The sequence below is a fragment of the Scyliorhinus canicula genome, chromosome 13 (assembly GCF_902713615.1).
Source record: "Scyliorhinus canicula chromosome 13, sScyCan1.1, whole genome shotgun sequence".
Lineage (NCBI taxonomy): Eukaryota > Metazoa > Chordata > Chondrichthyes > Carcharhiniformes > Scyliorhinidae > Scyliorhinus > Scyliorhinus canicula.
Window position 1 is genome coordinate 27,323,222 of NC_052158.1, and position 24,911 is coordinate 27,348,132.

General features: G+C 50.8%; 2 protein-coding genes across 2 annotated transcripts in view; one reads left to right on the top strand and one right to left on the bottom strand.

Moving 5' to 3' along the window:
* The window catches only part of LOC119975532 (gamma-aminobutyric acid type B receptor subunit 1-like), a 236,340-nt gene that overhangs the window by 131,627 nt on the left and 79,802 nt on the right, over positions 1–24,911 (top strand). The gene's annotated exons all lie outside the window — the stretch shown is intronic.
* sft2d3 (SFT2 domain containing 3) lies at positions 7,118–9,549 on the bottom strand. Its single transcript, XM_038815126.1, has one exon. The coding sequence runs from the start codon at positions 8,915–8,917 to the stop codon at positions 8,228–8,230; it is 690 nt and encodes a 229-aa protein (XP_038671054.1). The 5' UTR covers positions 8,918–9,549; the 3' UTR covers positions 7,118–8,227.

The following is a 24,911-nucleotide window of genomic DNA, read 5'->3' on the forward strand; positions in this document are numbered from 1 at the left end:
TGACAGGCTTGTACCCACCAGCACTGTATCGCAGTGTTACAGTGACAGACATGTACGCCCCAGCACTGTACCGCAGTGTTATACAGTGACAGACCTGTACCCACCAGCACTGTATCCCAGTGTTATACCGTGACAGACCTGTACCCACCAGCACTGTACCGCAGTGTTATAGTGACAGACCTGTACCCACCAGCACTGTACCCCAGTGTTATACAGTGAGACCTGTACCCACCAGCACTGTACCCCAGTGTTATACAGTGAAAGACCTGTACCACCACACTGTATCCCAGTGTTATACAGTGACAGACCTGTACCCACCAGCGCTGTACCCCAGTGTTATACAGTGACAGGCCTGTACCCACCAGCACTGTACCCCAGTGTGATAGTGACAGACCTGTACCCACCAGCACTGTATGCCAGTGTCATACAGTGACAGACCTGTACCCACCAACACTGTACCCCACTATAGTGACAGACCTGTACCCACCAGCACTGTACCCGTCTTATACAGTGAAAGACCTGTACCCACCAGCACTGTATCCCAGTATTATACCGTGACAGACCTGTACCCACCAGCACTGTACCGCAGTGTTATACAGTGACAGACCTGTACCCACCAGCACTGTATCCCAGTGTTACAGTGACAGACCTGTACCCACCAGCACTGTATCCCAGTGGTATTCAATGACAGACCTGTACCCACCAGCACTGTACCCCAGTGTTATACAGTGACAGACCTGTACCCACCAGCACTGTACCCCAGTGTTATACAGTGAGCAACCTGTACTCACCAGCACTGTACCAGTGTTATTCAGTGACAGACCTGTACCCACCAACACTGTACCCCAGTGTTATACAGTGACAGACCTGTACCCACCACACTGTATCCCAATGTTATACAATGACAGACCTGTACCCACCAGCACTGTACCCCAGTGTTATAGTGACAGACCTGTACCCACCACACTGTATCCCAGTGTTATACCGTGACAGACCTGTACCCACCACACTGCATCCCAATGTTATACAGTGACAGACCTGTACCCACCAGCACTGTACCCCAGTGTTATACAGTGACAGACCTGTACCCACCAGCACTGTACCCCAGTGTTATACAGTGACAGACCTGTACCCACCAACACTGTACCCCAGTGTTATACAGTGACAGACCTGTACCCACCACACTGCATCCCAATGTTATACAGTGACAGACCTGTACCCACCACACTGTATCCCAATGTTATACAATGACAGACCTGTACCCACCAGCACTGTATCCGTGTTATACAGTGACATGCCTGTACCCACCACATTGTATCCCAGTGTTATACAGTGACAGACCTGTACCCACCAGCACTGTACCCCAGTGTTATACAATGACAGACCTGTACCCACCGGCACTGTATACGTGTTATACAGTGACAGACCTGTACCCACCACACTGTATCCCAGTGTTATGGTGACAGACCTGTACCCACCAGCATTGTATCCCAGTGTTATACAGTGACAGACCTGTACCCACCAGCACTGTACCCCAGTGTTATACAGTGACAGACCTGTACCCACTTGTACTGTACCCTAGTGTTATACAGTGACAGACCTGTACGCACCAGCACTGTACCAGTGTTATACAGTGACAGACCTGTACCCACCGCACTGTACCCCAGTATTATACAGTGACAGACCTGTACCCACCAGCACTGTTCTCCAGTATTGCAGTGACAGACCTGTACCCACCAGCACTGTATCCCAGTGTTATAGTGACAGACCTGTACCCACCACACTGTATCCTAGTGTTATACAGTGACAGACCTGTACCCACCAGCACTGTACCCCAGTGTTATACAGTGACAAACCTGTACCCACCAGCACTGTATCCGAGTGTTATACAGTGACAGACCGGTACCCATCACACTGTATCCCAGTGTTATACAGTGACAGACCTGTACCCACCAGCACTGTACCCCAGTGTTATACAGTGACAGAGCTGTATCCATCAGCACTGTACCCCAGTGTGATAGTGACAGACCTGTACCCACCAGCACTGCACCCCAGTGTTATACAGTGACAGACTTGAACCGACCAGCACTGTATCGCAGTGTTACAGTGACAGACATGTACCCCCCCAGTCTCTATCAGATCCTCCCTCATTCTTCTGAACTCCAGCGAGAACAATCCCAACCTAGTCAATCGCTCAGTGACATACCTGTACCCACCAGCACCCTATTCCAGTGTAATACAGAGAGGCCTGTACCCATCAGCACTGCACCCCAGCGATGAAGTGACAGACCTGTACCCATGAGCACGGTACCCGTGTTATACAGTCACAGACTTGTACCCCAGTTTATATAGTAACAGACCTGCACCTACCAGCACTGTGTCCCAGTGTCAGATAGTAAAAGACCTGTACCCACCGCACTGTATACCAGTATTATAGTGACAGACCTGTACCCACCAGCACTGAATCCCAGTGTTATACAGTGACAGACCTGTACCCACCAGCACTGTACCCCAGTGTTATACAGTGACAGACCTGTACCCACCAGCACTGTATCCCAGTGTTATACAGTGACAGACCTGTACCCACCAGCACTGAATCCCAGTGTTATAGTGACAGACCTGTACCCACCAGCACTGTACCTGTGTTATACAGTGACAGACCTGTACCCACCGCACTGTATCCCAATATTATAGTGACAGACCTGTACCCAGAGGCACTGTATCCCAGTGTTATGCAGTGACAGATCTGTACCCACCAGCACTGTATCCCAGTGTTATACAGTGACAGACCTGTACCCACCAGCACTGTATCCCAGTGTTATAGTGACAGACCTGTACCCGCCGCACTGTATCCCAGTGTTATACAGTGACAGACCTGTATCCACCAGCACTGTACCCCAATGTTATACAGTGACAGACCTGTACCCACCAGCACTGTACCCCAATGTTATACAGTGACAGACCTGTACCCACCAGCACTGTACCTCAGTGTTATACAGTAACAGACCTGTACCCACCAGCACTGTACCCCAGTGTGATAGTGACAGACCTGTACCCACCAGCACTGTACCCCAGTGTTATACAGTGAGACCTGTACCCACCAGCACTGTACCCCAGTGTTATACAGTGAAAGACCTGTACCACCACACTGTATCCCAGTGTTATACAGTGACAGACCTGTACCCACCGCACTGTACCCCAGTGTTATACAGTGAAAGACCTGTACCACCACACTGTATCCCAGTGTTATACAGTGACAGGCCTGTACCCACCAGCACTGTACCCCAGTGTGATAGTGACAGACCTGTACCCACCAGCACTGTATGCCAGTGTCATACAGTGACAGACCTGTACCCACCAACACTGTACCCCACTATAGTGACAGACCTGTACCCACCAGCACTGTACCCGTCTTATACAGTGAAAGACCTGTACCCACCAGCACTGTATCCCAGTATTATACCGTGACAGACCTGTACCCACCAGCACTGTACCGCAGTGTTATACAGTGACAGACCTGTACCCACCAGCACTGTATCCCAGTGTTACAGTGACAGACCTGTACCCACCAGCACTGTATCCCAGTGGTATTCAATGACAGACCTGTACCCACCAGCACTGTACCCCAGTGTTATACAGTGACAGACCTGTACCCACCAGCACTGTACCCCAGTGTTATACAGTGAGCAACCTGTACTCACCAGCACTGTACCAGTGTTATTCAGTGACAGACCTGTACCCACCAACACTGTACCCCAGTGTTATACAGTGACAGACCTGTACCCACCACACTGTATCCCAATGTTATACAATGACAGACCTGTACCCACCAGCACTGTACCCCAGTGTTATAGTGACAGACCTGTACCCACCACACTGTATCCCAGTGTTATACCGTGACAGACCTGTACCCACCACACTGCATCCCAATGTTATACAGTGACAGACCTGTACCCACCAGCACTGTACCCCAGTGTTATACAGTGACAGACCTGTACCCACCAGCACTGTACCCCAGTGTTATACAGTGACAGACCTGTACCCACCAACACTGTACCCCAGTGTTATACAGTGACAGACCTGTACCCACCACACTGCATCCCAATGTTATACAGTGACAGACCTGTACCCACCACACTGTATCCCAATGTTATACAATGACAGACCTGTACCCACCAGCACTCTATCCGTGTTATACAGTGACAGGCCTGTACCCACCACATTGTATCCCAGTGTTATACAGTGACAGACCTGTACCCACCAGCACTGTACCCCAGTGTTATACAATGACAGACCTGTACCCACCGGCACTGTATACGTGTTATACAGTGACAGACCTGTACCCACCACACTGTATCCCAGTGTTATGGTGACAGACCTGTACCCACCAGCATTGTATCCCAGTGTTATACAGTGACAGACCTGTACCCACCAGCACTGTACCCCAGTGTTATACAGTGACAGACCTGTACCCACTTGTACTGTACCCTAGTGTTATACAGTGACAGACCTGTACGCACCAGCACTGTACCAGTGTTATACAGTGACAGACCTGTACCCACCGCACTGTACCCCAGTATTATACAGTGACAGACCTGTACCCACCAGCACTGTTCTCCAGTATTGCAGTGACAGACCTGTACCCACCAGCACTGTATCCCAGTGTGATAGTGACAGACCTGTACCCACCACACTGTATCCTAGTGTTATACAGTGACAGACCTGTACCCACCAGCACTGTACCCCAGTGTTATACAGTGACAAACCTGTACCCACCAGCACTGTATCCGAGTGTTATACAGTGACAGACCGGTACCCATCACACTGTATCCCAGTGTTATACAGTGACAGACCTGTACCCACCAGCACTGTACCCCAGTGTTATACAGTGACAGAGCTGTATCCATCAGCACTGTACCCCAGTGTGATAGTGACAGACCTGTACCCACCAGCACTGCACCCCAGTGTTATACAGTGACAGACTTGAACCGACCAGCACTGTATCGCAGTGTTACAGTGACAGACATGTACCCCCCCAGTCTCTATCAGATCCTCCCTCATTCTTCTGAACTCCAGCGAGAACAATCCCAACCTAGTCAATCGCTCAGTGACATACCTGTACCCACCAGCACCCTATTCCAGTGTAATACAGAGAGGCCTGTACCCATCAGCACTGCACCCCAGCGATGAAGTGACAGACCTGTACCCATGAGCACGGTACCCGTGTTATACAGTCACAGACTTGTACCCCAGTTTATATAGTAACAGACCTGCACCTACCAGCACTGTGTCCCAGTGTCAGATAGTAAAAGACCTGTACCCACCGCACTGTATACCAGTATTATAGTGACAGACCTGTACCCACCAGCACTGAATCCCAGTGTTATACAGTGACAGACCTGTACCCACCAGCACTGTACCCCAGTGTTATACAGTGACAGACCTGTACCCACCAGCACTGTACCTGTGTTATACAGTGACAGACCTGTACCCACCGCACTGTATCCCAATATTATAGTGACAGACCTGTACCCAGAGGCACTGTATCCCAGTGTTATGCAGTGACAGACCTGTACCCACCAGCACTGTATCCCAGTGTTATACAGTGACAGACCTGTACCCACCAGCACTGTATCCCAGTGTTATAGTGACAGACCTGTACCCGCCGCACTGTATCCCAGTGTTATACAGTGACAGACCTGTATCCACCAGCACTGTACCCCAATGTTATACAGTGACAGACCTGTACCCACCAGCACTGTACCCCAATGTTATACAGTGACAGACCTGTACCCACCAGCACTGTACCCCAGTGTTATACAGTAACAGACCTGTACCCACCAGCACTGTACCCCAGTGTGATAGTGACAGACCTGTACCCACCAGCACTGTACCCCAGTGTTATACAGTGAGACCTGTACCCACCAGCACTGTACCCCAGTGTTATACAGTGAAAGACCTGTACCACCACACTGTATCCCAGTGTTATACAGTGACAGACCTGTACCCACCAGCGCTGTACCCCAGTGTTATACAGTGACAGGCCTGTACCCACCAGCACTGTACCCCAGTGTGATAGTGACAGACCTGTACCCACCAGCACTGTATGCCAGTGTCATACAGTGACAGACCTGTACCCACCAACACTGTACCCCACTATAGTGACAGACCTGTACCCACCAGCACTGTATCCCAGTGTTATACAGTGACCGACCTGTACCCACCAGCACTGTACCCCACTGTTATACAGTGACAGACCTGTACCCACCGCACTGTACCCCAGTGTTATACAGTGACAGACCTGTACCCACCAGCACTGTATCCCAGTGTTATACAGTGACAGACCTGTACCCACCAGCACTGTATCCCAGTGTTATAGTGACAGACCTGTACCCGCCGCACTGTATCCCAGTGTTATACAGTGACAGACCTGTATCCACCAGCACTGTACCCCAATGTTATACAGTGACAGACCTGTACCCACCAGCACTGTACCCCAATGTTATACAGTGACAGACCTGTACCCACCAGCACTGTACCCCAGTGTTATACAGTAACAGACCTGTACCCACCAGCACTGTACCCCAGTGTGATAGTGACAGACCTGTACCCACCAGCACTGTACCCCAGTGTTATACAGTGAGACCTGTACCCACCAGCACTGTACCCCAGTGTTATACAGTGAAAGACCTGTACCACCACACTGTATCCCAGTGTTATACAGTGACAGACCTGTACCCACCAGCGCTGTACCCCAGTGTTATACAGTGACAGGCCTGTACCCACCAGCACTGTACCCCAGTGTGATAGTGACAGACCTGTACCCACCAGCACTGTATGCCAGTGTCATACAGTGACAGACCTGTACCCACCAACACTGTACCCCACTATAGTGACAGACCTGTACCCACCAGCACTGTATCCCAGTGTTATACAGTGACCGACCTGTACCCACCAGCACTGTACCCCACTGTTATACAGTGACAGCCCTGGACCCACCAACACTGTATCCCAGTGTTATACAGTGACAGACCTGTACCTGAGTGTCACAAGGTGACAGACCTGTAACCATTGGTATTTCACCGCAGAAATCCTAGCGCACACTCCAGACCCAATCTTTGTTTGAATGGACACAGTCCATTTGCAATTTATTATCATTTAAGTGGACACATTGTGTACATTAAATCCATAGGCGTCACAGTGCTATTGGAGGCCATGCCTCCTGTCACCAGGTTTGCGCGACTGTTTTGTAACCCTCAGAACATTATGGCAGGGTTCATGAACACACACGCCTCACTCGAGCCCATCCCACAGCACCCAGACAATTGAATAACTTCAGGAGCGGGCAAACGACAGTCAGCCCCTTCATCAAACCCAGAGTCACGACACGCCCATTTCTCAGTTCAGTGAAGTCTTTGCTTTTGAGTCTCAGTTACAAGTTGACTATATTCAAACAGTGGAGGTCGAAGGGTGCAGGAATCCCAATGTCGCGTGGTTAAAATCCAGCCGTGTGCGTGATGTTCATTTTGGTGACTTGCTGCCAGGCTGTGCCCTCCATTCCCCACTCGAGGTCACCTGCATCAGATGTCACAGTCCAGTCCCGGCAGGCACCCATCTGTTCCATTCTCTTCTACCCTACCCAGGGCCTTTGAGCAAAAGGAGGGTAGACTTGCATTCATACATCGTCTTTCATGACCAACAGACGCCTCGAAGCGTTGAACTTCAGGCAATTAAGCACTTTTTTAAAAACTCTTGGGAAGTTGTAGTCACTGTTGGAATGTGAGAAATGCAACGGACAAGTTGTGCACAGCACGATCCAAAACAAAATAAAAAGCCAGTCAGGAACAGAATAATTTTCCTTCATGATGCCTGACGGATCAGTGTTGGTCCCAGGAGCCAGACAAAGGACTTCCCAGGTCTTCTCTGAAGTAGCAGTCGGCGCGGTGAAAACATCGACGTCCCACTTGAGAGGGCGGGTGAAGGTGTCCTCTGTGTAGCATCTTATCCGAACTGGTCCACCTCTATAAGTACAACGCTCCCTCAGTAGCTCACAGGAAGCATCGGCCTCAGGTTTTGTGGGACTTAAATCTACGGTCTTATGACTCAGAGAGAGAGAGTGCTGCCTACAGAACAACGGCTGACACTTTCTAACAGGAACGGCTCCCTTTTCCACCAGACTACTTTCTCCCACCCGTCCCCATACCCCCTCCCGACCCATCCCCGTCCCTCACACAGGCAGGGTCTTGCTGACAGTGCGCTTGAAGGCTGAGGTGAAGAGGCTGCTGATGAAGCGGAGCCCGGTTGTGCCCCCGGGAATGGAGCTGACCACGTAGCCAGCCAAGGTAAGGAGCTGGAAGGTGGCAGCCACGGCAGTCAGGGCTGTGCTCTGCAGCGCCAGGGCGCTGTACAAGGTGGCAAAGAGGGAGCCCAGGTAGGCAGCGGTGAAGGGCAACTGGTCACGGGAGAGAAGCTGGCGAACTTGGTTCCAGGGCCCACGGAGCAGAGCCAGGCCGGCCAGCACGAAGAGGCTGCCCAGTGTGAAGAGCAAGGCGAACTTGCGGGCCTTCAGCAGTATGAAGGGGGCGTAGACGGCCGACAGGCTGAAGCACAGCAGCCCCATTGCCAGGCACAAACCAAAAGCTGTCAGCCGCTGGCGGCGGGACAGGACAGACAGGCAGGGGTCCGGATCCGTTGACCAGAAGCCCCCCGACTGGGGGCCGGAGCCCTGGCTCGGTACCGTCTTGTTGTTCCGCCCGGAGAATGGACTCATCCGGCTCATCCAGCCAGACACAGCCCGGATGGGAGCGGGGGAGTCGCCGTCTGGAGCGAGGAGTGGCTCACTGTCACCCCCATCCCTAGTCTGCCCGCCTCGTGACTGCGACAGATACTCCTGCAGTTGTCGGTTCAGATCGGTCATGTTCGGCCACTGCTCTCAGCGAAGCAAGGGACTACCTTTCTTCCAACCACTGTTCGTAAAGTCCCACGGAGGAGGGCGAGAGGATACTCGCCTGCCCCTCTTAAAGCACCAATAGAAACTGGACAGCTGTAGAATTAAACTGGTGGGAACAGTCAGGGCAAGGAGCAATCACTGGAGCTGGCACAAAGTCAATGGTCCAAGGGTTAGAGCTGTTTCAGATGATCAACAGATAGTTCCTCTCACTGCTGCTTTCAAAGGCTCAAATATACTTTTTTGTTTAAATGGACCCAAGTAAGTTGCTGCTGGAGTCTCTCCTCCTGGACTATCAGTGAAGGGTCCCTCCTCCTGGGCTGTCCTTTTGCGACCCTCTCATCCAGGACTGTCCCTTTAAGAGCCTCTCCCTCCTGGACGGTCCCTTTAAGATCCTCTCTCTCGCGGGTCCGCCTTGAAGGCGCCGCCGCTCTCGGAGGCGCAATCAGATCCGGACCGTCTCCTTCCTCCTCTCTCTCTTTCCCTCTCTCTCTCTCTCTCGGAATCCGGATATTTAATTCTTTTCTAGGTTTTGTTCTGCCGCCCGCGGCCGCGACTCCTCAAAATGGCCGCCCCCAGCCTCGCTCAATCGATCCCCGTCACTCGGATGGCGCCAGGCAAGATGAATCGATGGCTGGGCGGGCTCAGGTCGCCAGGGCAACCGTCAATCAGCAGCCAGAGGCCACGCCCCCTCTCCTCCCCTCAGAATCCAAGCTGAGCAGTCCCAAGAGGAGGGTAGGGGTGAGGCTGACGATGGCTGGGCGGGATCAGGTCGCCAGGGCAACCGTCAATCAGCAGCCAGAGGCCCCGCCCCCTCCTCACTCTCCAAGCAGCAGGCCCGGGGGGGAGGGGTGACACTTCCATTCATACAGCACTTTTCAGTGGATATCTATATAGCAAGATACTATGGATGCTGGATATTTGAAATAGAAGCAGAAACCTGCTGACTTTATCCAGCATTTTCTGCTTTTATCATATATATATTTGATGGGGATGTTCCAATTTATTTTTTTTAATTTAGAGTGCCCAATTCATTTTTTTCCAATTAAGGGGCAATTTTTTTTTTGGAAATTTTTTTATTGGCTTTTCTCATATTTGTTGCTTATATACATTTGTTGCTTTATTTTACAGAGAGGTTTGTTTTGTCCTTCATTTGACTAACTGTACGTACATTTTTCTGCCCTCTGGGTCGGTCTGTGATATCCCCCCTTCCTCCCCCTCCCCCCCCCCCCCCATTGGTTTCCTTCTTTCCTCTTCTCTTGTGGTTTCCCCATTTCCCCCCCTCCCCCGGGTTGCGCAGTCCTTTGGTTCTTCATTCCCCCCCCTCCCCCCTGACTTACTCCTCGTTGCTGGCCTCGAACAGGTTCTGGAACAGGCCGATGAACTGCCCCCAAGTATCCAGGAAGCCTTCGACCCTCGGATGGCGTACTTAATCTTCTCCAGATGGAGAAATTCCGAGAGGTCAGCGAGCCGGTCTGCAGGTGGTGCTGCCGATCGCCAGCCGAGCAGGATTCTCTGGCGTGCGATTAGGGAAGCGAAAGCGATAGCGTTGGCCCCCTTCCCCATGTGTAGCTCTGGCTGCTCCGATACCCCGAAGATTGCTACTATTGGGCATGGCTTCACCCTCACCCCCACAACCTTGGACATTGCCTCGGAGAAGGCTGTCCAGAACCCAGCAAACTTGGGGCAAGCCCAGAACATGTGGGTGTGATTGGCTGGGCCCCTCTGGCACCGCTCACATTTGTCCCCCACCCCCGGGAAGAACCTGCTCATTCGGGTTCTGGTCAGGTGCGCTCTGTGCACCACTTTGAGCTGCATTAGGCTGAGCCTTGTGCAGGAGGAGCTGAAGCACACCCTGCTCAGTGCTTTGCTCCAGTGTCCCCACCCTACCTCTGACCCCAGTTCATCCTCCCATTTTTGTCTGGTCTCGTCCAGTGGTGTTCGGGCTCTGTCCAGTAGCTGTCCGTATATTCTCCCACATAGCCCCCCCCCCTACAGTTTGTGCCTATCAGGTCCTCTAGTAGTGTGCTTTCTGGGGCCCCGGGGTACCCTACTGTCTCTTTGCGGAAGAAGTGCTTTATTTGGAGGTGTCTCAATTCCTGTCCTTTTGCTAGTTTCCACTTCCTTGTCAGTGTCGCCAGTCTGCGCCCATATAGAAGTCCCCGACTGTCAGTGTGCTCCCGTCCCGCCTCCATCTTTTGAAGGTGGTATCCAGCATGGCTGGGGGGAATCTGTGATTGCCGTAGATGGGGGCCATGGGTGACATTTTGGTTATCCCGAAATGCTCTCTCAACTGGGTCCACGTTCTCAGCGTGGCCGCTACCACTGGGCTTGTTGTGTATCTTGTTGAGGAGGATGGGAGTGCTGCTGTGGCCAGGGCCCGGAGGGTTGTACCTTCACAGGATGCCTCCTCCATTTGTACCCAATCTGTGTCGGGTCTAGTACCCATCCTCTCACTCTCTGCCGTTGCTGCCGAGAGGTAGTATTGTAGGTTCGACAGAGCCAAGCTTCCTCTGACTTTCCCTCTTTGTAGTGTCAGTTTGGGAATTCTCAGGTTCCTGCCCCGCCCCACACACAAACGCCATGATTAGCCTGTCTATGTTTTGGAAAAAGGCCTCGGGGATGAAGATCGGGATGGATCTAAACAGGAAGAGGAACCTTGGCAGTATGTTCATCTTGATCGTCTGCACTCATCCCGCCAGGGAGAGTGGGAGTGAGCCCCACCGTTGAAGGCCTTTTCTTACTTCCTCCACCTGGCTGGTCAGGTTCCACTTGTGGATCTGTGTCCAGTCTCTGGCTATTTGGATCCCCAGGTAACGGAATCTGTTCTGGGCCGTTTAGAACGGGAACCCCTTCAGTTCTGTCCCTCCCCCTTTTGGGTTAACTAGGAATGTCTCGCTTTTTGCCCAGGTTACGTTTGTAGCCCGAGAAGGTTCCAAACTCTTTCAGTGTTTGCAGTATTGCCTTCAGTCCCTCCTGTGGCTTCGAGACATAGAGGAGCAAGCCATCTGCATAGTGTGAGACTCTGTGCTCTCTGTCTCCTCTCCGGATTCCCTTCCAGCTTTTCGCGTCCTGCAGGGCTATCGCCAGGGCTTCGATCGCTCGTGCGAACAAGATTGGGGACAAGGGGCGGATCTGTCTTGTTCTTCTCTGTGGCTGGAAGTATTCAGAGCTGGCAGTGTTAGTTTGGACACTCGATTTGGGAGCATTGTACAGGAGCCTCACCCAGGCGGTGAATCCCACTCCTAGCCCAAACCGTTCCAGTACCTCAAGGAGGTAATTCCATTCGACTCTGTCGAAGGCCTTTTCTGTGTCCAGGGAGATGATCACATTCAGCAGCCGCCTGATGTTCGCTGTGAGCTGCCTACCCTTCACAAAGCCCGTTTGGTCCTCTGCGACCACCTCTGCTACACAGCCCTCCAGCCTATTGGCCAGGACCTTTGCGAGTATTTTCACATCCACGTTCAGCAGTGAAATGGGTCTGTATGATCCACATTCCGTCAGGTCTTTATGTTTTTTTGGGTATTAGTGAGATTGTGGCCTGCGCTAGCGTGGGGGGCAGGGTGCCCCCTGCCAATGAGTCTGCGAACATGGCCCTTAGGTGTGGGGCCAGGACTGGTGTGAATTTTTTGTAGAAGTCCACAGGAACCCGTCGGGTCCCGGTGCCTTCCCCGCCTGCATGGAGCTGATGCTCTCCATGATTTCTCCCAGATTAAGGGGCAATTTAGCGTGGCCAATCCACCTACCCTGCACATCTTTGGGCTGTGGGGGCGAAACCCACATAAACATGGGGAGAATGTGCAAACTCCACACGGACAGCGACCCAGAGCCGGGATCGAACCTGGGACCTCGGCGCCGTGAGGCAGCAGGGCTCAACCCACTGCGCCACCGTGCTGCCCCGATGTTCAAATTCATGAGGGGGTTGGACAGTAGAGTAGATCGGGAGAAACTGTTCCCCCAGGTGAAAGGATGGGGAACGAGAGGGCAACAGATTTAAAGTGAGGGAAAAAAACCTTTCCACACGGCGAGTAGTTTGGGTCTGGAATGCACGGCCTGGGAGTGTGGAAGACGCAAGTTCATTCAAGAGGGCAGTGGATAATTACTGGAACAGAAACAGTGTGCAGGGGAGGGGATGGTGGGCTACGGGGAGGGGGAGAAAGGGCAGGGGAATTGTATAACGTCGTGAAGCTCGCTTGGAGAGCCGGTGCAGACATGATGGGCCAAATGGCCCTGCTGCACCGCGTCGATTCTGTCGTTCTGACTTGCATATCCATAGGATCCATAGAATCCCGACAGTGCAAAAGGAGGCCTTTCAGCCCATCTGACTTTCACTGAGCCTGTGGAACACCACCCCACCTAGGCCCACTTGCCCATCCCAACACTGTAACCTCATCTAACCTGCAGATCGCTGGACATCAAGGGACAATTTTAGCATGGCCAATCCACCTAACATGCACACATATATCTCTCTTTAATTTACTAAGAAACCTCCAAAACCTTCCAGTCACTCTTGTGTTGTAACAATAATAATCTTTATTGTCACAAGCAGGCTTACATTAACACTGCAATGAAGTTACTGTGAAAAGCCCCTAGTCGCCACATTCTGGCTCCTGTTCGGGTACGCGGAGGGAGAATTCAGAGTGTCCAATTCACCTCACAGCAAGTGCGACGGCCAATTCACGCACTGCCAGCTCCCACAAACGGCAATGTGGTAATAAATAGCAGCACAGAGACACAGTGGTTAGCACTGCTGCCTCACAGAGCCAGAGACCCAGGTTCAATTCCAGGCTTTGTGTGCATTTTGCACTTTCTCCCCGTGTCTGCGTGGGTTTCCTCCGGGTGCTCCGGTTTCCTCCCACAGTCAAAAGATGCGCTGGTTAGGTGGATTGGCCATGCTAAATTGCCCCTTAGTATCCAGGGGTGTGCAGGTCAGATTATGGGGATAGGGCGGGGGGTGCTCTTTTGGAGAGTCGGTGCAGACTCGATGGGCCGAATAGCCTCCTTTTGCACTGTAGGGATTCCATAATCCGAGTCATGGAATTGAAACGGAGCAGAAGGAGCTCCATTCGGATCATGCTAACAATCGGGCAATCTTTTATATCTCTGTAATGTTTGGCTTGAAGGATTCATGTTGGCCCGGGCACCAGAGATAACTTCCCAGATCGTCTTCAGAATACCGTAGTATTCTGGAACTTGGGAACATCCCATGCCGCATTTGTGAACGAAGAGGGACATGCTCCCGCCTGGCTGCATTGGGGGTGTTTCCTGGAACGGCTCGCTGACCTATTGCCAGAGGCGAGATCTCGAGGGGTGCTGCTGGATGCCCATCAAGCATGGCCGTGACTCGGAGACTCTCCCACTCTTACCATCTGGCTGCCGTTGGCCAGCGTATTGGGAGGATTTACAGGTTGACCACATCAGCCGCATCATGATCATGTCTTCCTGGGGCATCGAGCCCCCAGGCCTGCCCCCACCTGAAGCAAAGTTGATGTGGAACTGAATCGACCACGCCAGCCCGCCCCGCGGCCACGACGGTGGGCTAGACGGTCTTGTCAGTGGGACTTGCGCCCCTCACTGGGGAGGCTGCCCCGGCCTCGGGAGCAGTCGGCCAGCCCATTCCCTCAGTTTGCTCGAGCCGAGTGGCTTGCCCGGCCATTTCAGAGGGCAGTCAGGAGATAACCGCAATGGCGTGGGCCAAACCGAGTAAGGAGGGCAGACCCCCTTTCCCGAAAGGGGACAGTCGTGAATCATAGATTACATAGAATTTACAGTGCAGAAGGAGGCCATTCGGCCCATCGAGTCTGCACCGGCTCTTGGAAAGAGCACCCTACCCCCTATCCAAGGTCAACACCTCCACCCTATCCCCATTACCCAGTAACCCCACCCAACACTAAGGGCAATTTATCATGGCCAATCCACCTAACCCGCACATCTTTGGACTGTGGGAGGAAACCGGAGCACCCGGAGGAAACCCACGCACACACGGGGAGGACGTGCAGACTCCGCACAGACAGTGACCCAAGCCGGAATTGAACCTGGGACCCTGGAGCTGTGAAGCGATTGTGCTATCCACAAGGCTACCGTGCTGTTCCGACCGTGGGCCATGGTTGCCATGGCCGCCACCGTGACGGAGACTAGCTGTGGGTGCTGATTTAATTGAATTTAAATTCCACCAGCTGCCGTGCTGGGATTCGAACCCGCGTCCCCCAGAGCATCGGCCTGGGCCCCTCTGGATTACTTCTCCAATGGCAACACCATCATGCCGCCTTTAATCACCATGGCAACCGCCTACTGACTATGCGGATCAAAGAGGCTTTGAAAGTTCAGCAGGATATTGTGGCGATAAGGACACCGATGCACGTGTTTTAAATAATTTTGAACATGTAGTTTTCTTTAATTAACGAAGGAACCGCGAACTGGTCACAAAAGTCACGAGCAACTAGTTACATGTATATTTTAATCGTCATTGTTCAGAATTTAGAATGGGAGATTGGGGCTCTGAATAAATCTGCTTTTTTCTTTGTGTATCGCCTGCCATGGCTTCTCTTCCCACTCACATCGTTACCGCTGAAGTCACCTAAGATTCTACTCCACACCCCCCCCCCCCCCCCCTCCTATTTCTCATCCGCACACTGCCCCTCAGCGAGGTCATCCGAAAGCATGTCACACGGACATGAGGAATGGTTGAGGACTCTGGGTCTGTATTCGATGGAGTTTAGAAGGTTGAGGGGGTATCTCACTGAAACCTACAGGATACTGCGAGGCCCGGATAGAGTGGACGTGGAGAAGATGTTTCCACTTGTAGGAAATACTAGAAGCCGAGGACACAGCCTCGGACTGAAGGGACGATCCTTTAAAACTGAGATGAGGAGGAATTTCTTCAGCTAGAGGGTGGTGAATCTGTGGAACTCTTTGTCGCTGAAGGCTGTGGAGGCCAAATCACTGAGTGATTTTAAGACAGAGAAAGATAGGTTTTTGATTAATAAGAGGGTCAGGGGTTATGGGGAGAAGGCAGGAGAATGGGGTTGAGAAACATATCAGCCATGATTGAATGGTGAAGCAGACAGAATGGGCAGAATGGCCTAATTCTGCTCCTATATCTGATGGTCTTACGGTCTAACACTGACAAGTCCACCTCGCTGCCATCTATCCCGTCCAGTCCCTAATACCGACTCTAATTCATTTTGATTTGATTTCTTGTCACGTGTACCGAGGTACAGTGAAAAAGTATTGTTCTGCGTACAGTCCAGACAGATTGCTCCATTCATGAAAAAACCTGGAGGGGGCTGGGTTTTCTCACCTCATCACTGACCTCATTCCACCCTCCGTAACGTTGCCCAGCTCCCCCCCCCCCCCCCCCCGCCTCAGTTGTTCGCCTGCCGAAACCCTCATCCGTGCCTCCCCTCGGGGATGTGTCTGCACGCATGTGTGGTAATGTCACTGGACTAGTAATCCAGCGGCCCAGCCCAATGCCGTGGGTTCAAATCTCACCATCGGCAGCCGGTGGAACTTAAATTTAATTGACAGAAAGCACTGGAATTGAAAACTGGTTTCCGTAAATAGTGACAGGGAAACGACCATCGGCTGTTTGTTGAAAACCCGTCTGGTTCATTAATGTCCCCTTTCGGAAAGAAAACTTGCCGTCCTCACCCGGTTCGGCCTACGTGTGGCCCCCAGACCCACAATAAAGTGGCTGTCTCCTAAAGGGCCTCTCTGAAATGACCCCAGCGACCACTCAGTCCAAGGGCAATGGGGGATGGGCAACAAATGCTGGCATTGCTGTCACTCACATCCCCAGGAAATAATACATTTAGAAAAGGGTTACCCCTTAGACGGGTGATGTTCAGCTCTATTGATCAAGCTGCACCAGGTGACCCATTCTTTAACATATCAAGGACCTTTCCTTTGGAATGGACGATTGAAGATAGTGCCGAACTGCACCGGTTCAATGCCGACTTCATGCTTTGCAATGTGAAAACGTTGAGCGGAAAGTTGAACAAGACAATTTCTCAGCACCTTGTGCTTTCCCAGGGCCCTTCCTTGCCCAATTGGATGATTTTTGAACATTTTTGTCACTGCTCGTTGCCACCTGTCTGCAATAATGACACTTCTGATCAACGGGGGGGTTTAAACTAATTCAGCAGGGGGATGGGAACCTAAATTGTAGTCCCAGTGAACAGGATGTTGAGAGTAGTGAGGTCAGGGATAGGGTTAAAAGTTCGAAAGAGGGCACCGGCAAGCAGGACGCTGGTTTAAAGTGAGTCTACTTCAACGCCAGGAGCATCCGGAATAAGGTGGGTGAGCTTGCAGCATGGGTTGGTACCTGGGATCTCGATGTTGTGGCGATTTCGGAGACATGGGTAGAGCAGGGACAGGAATGGTTGTTGCAGGTTCCAGGATTTAGATGTTTCTGTAAGAACAGAGAAGATGGTAAAAGAGGGGGGGGGGGTGTGGCATTGTTAATCAAGGAAAGCATTACGGCGGTAGAAAGGACGTTTGAGGACTTGTCTACTGAGGTAGTATGGGCCGAGGTTAGGAACAGGAGAGGAGAGGTCACCCTGTTGGGAGTTGTCTATAGACCTCCGAATAGTTCCAGAGATGTAGAGGAAAGGATTGCAAAGATGATTCTCGACAGGAGCGAGAGTAACAGGGTAGTTATTATGGGGGACTTTAACTTTCCAAATATTGACTGGAAATACTATAGTTCGAGTACTATAGATGGGTCAGTTTTTGTGCAGTGTGTGCAGGAGGGTTTTCTGACACAGTATGTAGACAGGCCAACAAGGGGCGAGGCCACATTGGATTTGGTACTGGGTAATGAACCCGGCCAGGTGTTAGATTTAGATGTAGGTGAGCACTTTGGTGATAGTGATCACAATTCGGTTATGTTTACTTTAGCAATGGGCAGGGATAGGTATATACCGCAAGGCAAGAATTATAGCTGGGGGAAAGGCAATTATGATGCTATTCGGCAAGATTTAGGATGTATAGGATGGGGAAGCAAACTGCAGGGGATGGGTACAATCGAAATGTGGAGCTTTTTCAATCAACAGCTACTGCGTGTCCTTGATAAGTTTGTACCTGTCAGGCAGGGAGGAAGTTGTCGAGCAAGGGAACCGTGGTTTACTAAGGAAGTTGAAGCACTTGTCAAGAGGAAGAAGAAGGCTTATGTTAGGATGAGGCATGAAGGCTCAGTTAGGGCACTTGAGAGTTACAAGTTAGCCAGGAAGGACTTAAAGGGAGAGTTAAGAAGAGCGAGGAGAGGACACGAAAAGTCGTTGGAAGATAGGATCAAGGAAAACCCTAAGGCTTTCTATAGGTATATCAGGAACAAAAGAATGACTAGAGTAAGATTAGGGCCAATCAAGGATAGTAGTGGAAAGTTGTGTGTGGAATCAGAGGAGATAGGGGAAGCGTTAAATGGATATTTTTCGTCAGTGTTTACACTGGAGAAAGACAATGTTGTCGAGGAGAATACTCAGGTTCAGTCGACCAGGCTGGATGGAATTGAGGTTCACAAGGAGGAGGCGTTAGCAATTTTGGAAAGTGTAAAAATAGATAAGTCCCCTGGGCCAGATGGGATTTATCCTAGGATTCTCTGGGAAGCCAGGGAGGAGATTGCAGAGCCTTTGTCCTTGATCTTTATGTCGTCTTTGTCGACAGGAATAGTGCCGGAAGACTGGAGGATAGCAAATGTTGTCGCCTTGTTCAAGAAGGGGAGTAGAGACAACCCTGGTAATTATAGACCTGTGAGCCTTACTTCGGTTGTGGGTAAAATGTTGGAAATGGTTATAAGAGATAGGGTTTATAATCATCTTGAAAAGAACAAGTTGATTAACGATAGTCAACACGGTTTTGTGAAGAGTAGGTCATGCCTCACAAACCTTATCGAGTTCTTTGAGAAGGTGACCAAACAGGTGGATGAGGGTAAAGCGGTTGATGTGGTGTATATGGATTTCAGTAAGGCGTTTGATAAGGTTCCACACGGTAGACTATTGCAGAAAATAAGGAAGTATGGGATTGAAGGTGATTTAGCGGTTTGGATCAGTAATTGGCTAGCTGAAAGAAGACAGAGTGTGGTGGTTGATGGCAAATGTTCATCCTGGAGTTCAGTTACTAGTGGTGTACCGCAAGGATCTGTTTTGGGGCCACTGCTGTTTGTCATTTTTATAAATGACCTGGAAGAGGGTGTAGAAGGATGGGTTAGTAAATTTGCAGATGACACGAAGGTCGGTGGAGTTGTGGATAGTGCTGAAGGATGTTATAGGATACAGAGGGACATAGATAAGCTGCAGAGCTGGGCTGAGAGGTGGCAGATAGAGTTTAATGCGGAAAAGTGTGAGATGGTTCACTTTGGAAGGAGTAACAGGAATGCAGAGTACTGGGCTAATGGCAAGATTCTTGGTAGTGTAGATGAACAGAGAGATCTCGGCATCCAGGTACATAAATCCCTGAAAGTTGCCACCCAGGTTAATAGGGCTGTTAAGAAGGCATATGGTGTGCTAGCCTTTATCAGTAGGGGGATTGAGTTTCGGAGCCACAAGGTCATGCTGCAGCTGTACATAACTCTGGTGCGGCCGCTCCTGGAGTACTGCGTGCAGTTCTGGTCACCACATTATAGGAAGGATGTGGAAGCTTTGGAAAGGGTTCAGAGGAGATTTACTAGGATGTTGCCTGGTATGGAAGGAAGGTCTTAGGAGGAAAGGCTCAGGGACTTGAGGTTATTTTCGTTAGAGAGGAGAAGGCTGACTTAATAGAGACATATAAGATAGTCAGAGGGTTAGATAGGGTGGACAGTGAGAGTCTCTTTCCTCGGATGGTGATGACCAACACGAGGGGACATGGCTTTAAATTGAGGGGTAGTAGATATAGGACAGATGTCAGAGGCAGTTTCTTTACTCAGAGAGTAGTAGGGGTGTGGAACGCCCTGCCTGCAACAGTAGTAGACTCGCCAACTTTAAGGGCATACAAGTGGTCACTGGATAGACATATGGATGAAAATGGAATAGTGTAGGTCAGATAGGCTTCAGATGGTTTCACAGGTCGGCGCAACATCGAGGGCCGAGGGGCCCGTACTGCGCTGTAGTGTTCTATGTTCTATAAAGCTGTTGAGAGTCTTGGGGAAATAACCACAGGCTATTTAAGGCTCTAAGATGTTACTCCCTGTGTGGCGTTCAACAGCAATTATCTGGGGATTACAAACCTGGAGACTGCCTGTCAACGCTGGGGTCTGGTTGTGTGTACCTGTGTGTCTGTGAATGCCACAGTTTTCTTAGAGAAAGGTGTGAAGGGAGATGGATAACTGTTTGTAGATGAACTTAAACCATGCTGTAATTGAATTTCAGAACTGATTTGAGAGACTTAATGGTCTATTCTTGTTTCTGTGTTACACGTATGTGTGTGTGCGCATAAGTGTGTGTGTATACATGCACATATGTGTGTGAAAGTGTGTGCGCACAGTCACGTGTGTAAAAGTGTGTGAGTATGTGTTTGTGTATCAATGTATAACAATAAGAAGTCTTACACACCCGGTTAAAGTCCAACAGGTTTGTTTCAAACACGAGCTTTCGGAGCGCAGCTCCCTCCTCACCTGAGGAAGGAGCTGCGCTCTGAAAGCTCGTGTTTGAAACAAACCTGTTGGACTTTAACCTAGTGTTGTGAGACTTCTTACTGTGCTCACCCCAGTCCAACGCCGGCATCTCCACATCATGTATAACAAAGTCTGTGGATCCATAGTGTGCATATGTGTGTGAGTATGTATTTGTGTGTTTAACAGTGCATGGTAGTGTGTGTGTATCAATGTATGACACTGGGGCGGCACAGTGATGCAGTGGTTAGCACTGCTGCCTCACAGCACCAAAGTCCCAGGTTCGATCCCGGCTCTGGGTCACTGTCTGTGTGGAGTTTGCACATTCTCCCCGTGTCTGCGTAGGTTTCGCCCCACAATCCAAAGATGTGCACGTTAGGTGGATTGGCCACACTAAATTGCCCCTTAATTGGAAAAAATGAATTGGGTACTTTGGGCCGAATTCTCCGCTCCCCATGCCGGGTGGGAGAATCGCGGAGGGCCCCCTGACATTTTTCACGCCCCCAGCGACGAGGTCGCTGCCGAAAAAGACGGAGGCCCGCTCCTAGCCCCCCGGGTGGGGGTGAATTAGGTGCGGGGAGCGAGCCCCGAGGCCGTCGTGAACCACGGCCGAGTTCACGACGGCCTTCACGAATTCGGCCCCCTGCGGAGAATTCCGCCCTTTAAGTTTATTTTTTAAAAGATGTGCAGGGTAGGTGAATTGGACACGCTAAAAGCCTGTCCACCATCTACAAGGCACAAGTCAGCAGCGTAATGGAATACTCTCCGCTTGCCTGGATGAGCGCAGCTCTAACAACACTCAAGAAGCTCGACACCATCCAGGACAAAGCAGTCCGCTTGATTGCTCCCCCTTCAAACCCTCCACCACCGAGGGCCAGTGGCAGCCTTGCGTACCATCTACAAGATGCACTGCAGTAACTCACCAAGGTTCCTTTGACAGCACCTTCCAAACCCACTACCACGACATCTAAAAGGACAAGAACATCAGGTACCTGGGAACCCCACCACCTGGAGGTTCCCCTCCAAGTCACTCACTGACTTGGAAATATATCACCGTTCTTTTGCTGTCGCTGGGGCAACATCCTGAAACCCCACCCTAACAGCACAGTGGATATACCTACACCTCAAGGACTGCAGCGGTTCAACAAGGCAACTCACCACCACCTTCTGAAGGGCAACTAGGGATGGGCAATAAATGCTGGTCGAACCAGCGACGCCCACATCCCGTCAAGTTAATTTGAAAAAACGATTGCCCCTTGATTGGGGAAAAAATAATTGGATACTCTAAATTTAAAAACAGATCTATGTATGACACTGTATACATCTGTATACCTACATAGATTGGAGAGTTGGGCAGAGAAATGGCAGATGGAGTTCAATCCAGGCAAATGCGAGGTGATGCATTTTGGAAGATCAAATTTAAGAGCGGACGATATGGTCAATGGAAGGGTCTTGGGGAAAATTGATGTACAGAGAGATCTGGGAGCTCAGGTCCATTGTACCTTGAAGGTGGCAATGCAGGTCAATAGAGTGGTCAAGAAGGCATACAGCATGCTTGCCTTCATCGGACAGGGTATTGAGTACAAGAGTCGGCAGGTCATGTTACAGTTGTATAGGACTTTGGTTCGACCACATTTGGAATACTGCGTGCAGTTCTGGTCGCCACATTACCAGAAGGATGTGGATGCTTTAGAGAGGGTGCAGAGGAGGTTCACCAGGATGTTGCCTGTTATGGAGGGTGCTAGCTATGAAGAAATGTTGAGTAGATTAGGATTGTTTTCGTTGGAAAGACGGAGGTTGAGGGGGGACCTGATTGAGGTCTACAAAATTATGAGAGGTATGGACAGGGTGGATAGCAACAAGCTTTTCCCAAGAGTGGGCGTGTCAGTTACAAGGGGTCACGATTTCAAGGTGAGAGTGGGAAAGTTTAAGGGAGATGTGCGTGGAAAGTTTTTTACGCAGAGAGTGGTGGGTGCCTGGAACGCTTTACCAGCGGAGGTGGTAGAGGCGGGCACGATAGCATCACTTAAGATGCATCTGGACAGGTATATGAACGGGCGGGGAACAGAGGGAAGTAGATCCTTGGAAAATAGGAGACAGGTTTAGATAAAGGATTTGGATCGGCGCAGGCTGGGAGGGCCGAAGGGCCTGTTCCTGTGCTGTAATTTTCTTTGTTCTTTGTACATCGATACACTGTGTCTGTGGGGGGGGGGGGGGGGGGGGGGGTAACCTATGTATAGCACGGTATATTTGCATTTGTGAATGTATGTGAATGTGAAAGTGTGCATGTGAAAGTGTGAATGTGTGTGCAGGCTGCCTCTGTGTGTGTGTGTGCTCGTCTGTGTGAATGTGTGTGCAGGCATGCCTCTGTGTATGTGTGTGCGCGTCTGTGTGAATGTGTGTGCAGGCATGCCTCTGTGTATGTGTGTGCGCGTCTGTGTGAATGTGTGTGCAGGCATGCCTCTGTGTGTGTGTGTGCGCGTCTGTGTGAATGTGTGTGCAGGCATGTCTCTGTGTGTGTGTGTGCGCGTCTGTGTGAATGTGTGTGCAGGCATGCCTCTGTGTGTGTGCTCGTCTGTGTGAATGTGTGTGCAGGCATGCCTCTGTGTATGTGTGTGCGCGTCTGTGTGAATGTGTGTGCAGGCATGTCTTTGTGCCTGCGCCCATGTATGGCACTCAGTGTATGCACATACTTGAGCGAAGCAATTACTTTGCACGTTACTTCCAGCAAAAATATTTTCCACATTTTGATAAAGCTCAGAGTCCCGCGTGGCAGAAACCATGCTAACCGATTGACAGGGAGGAGGATTTAGCCCCTGGTGAATTAGCGACTGTTTGAAGTTCAGTCTCATTGTTGCTCATTAAAAACTGCAGCGAATTTATTCAGGAAAGTGTCTCTCCCCATCCTCCTCACAGGATGGAGCTTAGCTCCGGAAAGGATGATGGATTTCACTTCAGTCAGCCGAGAATTGCAGGGAGGATCCATTCTGTGTGTCTCTGTGGCATCGTACAGACTGTTACATTTGCCTGAACAGATTGTTGGGGGGAGAAGGAAGCGCCGTTCTTTTGCTCGACAACAGCGACTACACTTTTCAAAATTAATTCATTGCCTATAAAATGCTTTGGACCACCCCAAGGTCACAAAAGGCACTATACAAATGTAAGTTTGCTTCTTCTGATGGGAGAGCTTCCAAGAAAGGTACGGCTGGGCCCAGGCGCAGATTTTCTGGGATGTGTCATTGCTAGGCCACTGTTTGTCATCTGTTCCCTAATGGCCCCTTGGGAAGGTGGTGCTGAGATGCCACCTTGAACCGTCACAGTTCCTGTGGCGTAGGTACTCCCACTGTGCTGTTAGAGAGGGCGCTCCAGAATCTTGACCCAACGACAGTGAAGGAATGGTGACATATTTCCAAGTCAGGACGTTGAGTGACTTGGAGGGGAACCAGGCTGTCCCCTTGTCCTTCTAGATGGTAGAGGTCATGGATTTGGAAGGTGCTGCCAAAGGTGCATCTTGGTACACACGGTTGCCACTGTGTGTCGGTGGTGGAGGGAGTGGATATTGAAGGTGGTGGGTGGGATATCAGTCAAACGGAGCTGCTTTGTCCTGGATGGTGTCGAGTGTTTGGAGCTGCCCTCATCCAGGCGATGGAGAGTATTCCACCACACTCCTGACTTGGTCTTTAGGTGGGAAACACGCTTTCAGTAGTCGGGAGCTGAGTTACTTGCTGCAGGATTCCTAGCCTTTGACCTGCCCTGGTAGCCACCATATTTATATGACTAGTCCAGTTCAGTTTCTGAGCAATAGTGACCCCCCCCAGGATGTTGATAGTGGGGGATTCAGTGATGGTGATGACATTGAATGTCAAGGGGCGACGGTGAGTGTTGGACCCAAGGAAACGACCACGTGGGAACGTAAAGGATAGGCAGGTTTATTTAAACGTTGAATGAAAACTCCTTACACAACCACTCCCTGAAGGGACACCCCAACTGGCCCACACCCGGGCCGGGGTTTTTATGTCCGCCCCTTCAGCGGGGTAACTCATATTCCTCGAGAGCTACGGGGATTCCGGTGATGAAAGGGTTGACGTATGAGGAGGGATTAAACAGTTTGGATTTACACTCGCTGGAGTTCAGAAGGATGAGAGGGGATCTGATCGAGGTGTATAAAATACTAAAAGAGATTGATAAAGTAAACGTCGACCAAATGTTCCCCCTTGGGGGCAATCTAGAATAAGAGGTCACGGATATAAGCTGAGAGGCGGTAGATTTAAAACTGAGATGAGGAGGAACTACTTCTCGCAGAGGGTGGTGAATTTGTAGAACTCGCTGCCCCATAGTGCGGTGGAGTCTGAGTCATTAAAATGGTTTCAAGAGGGA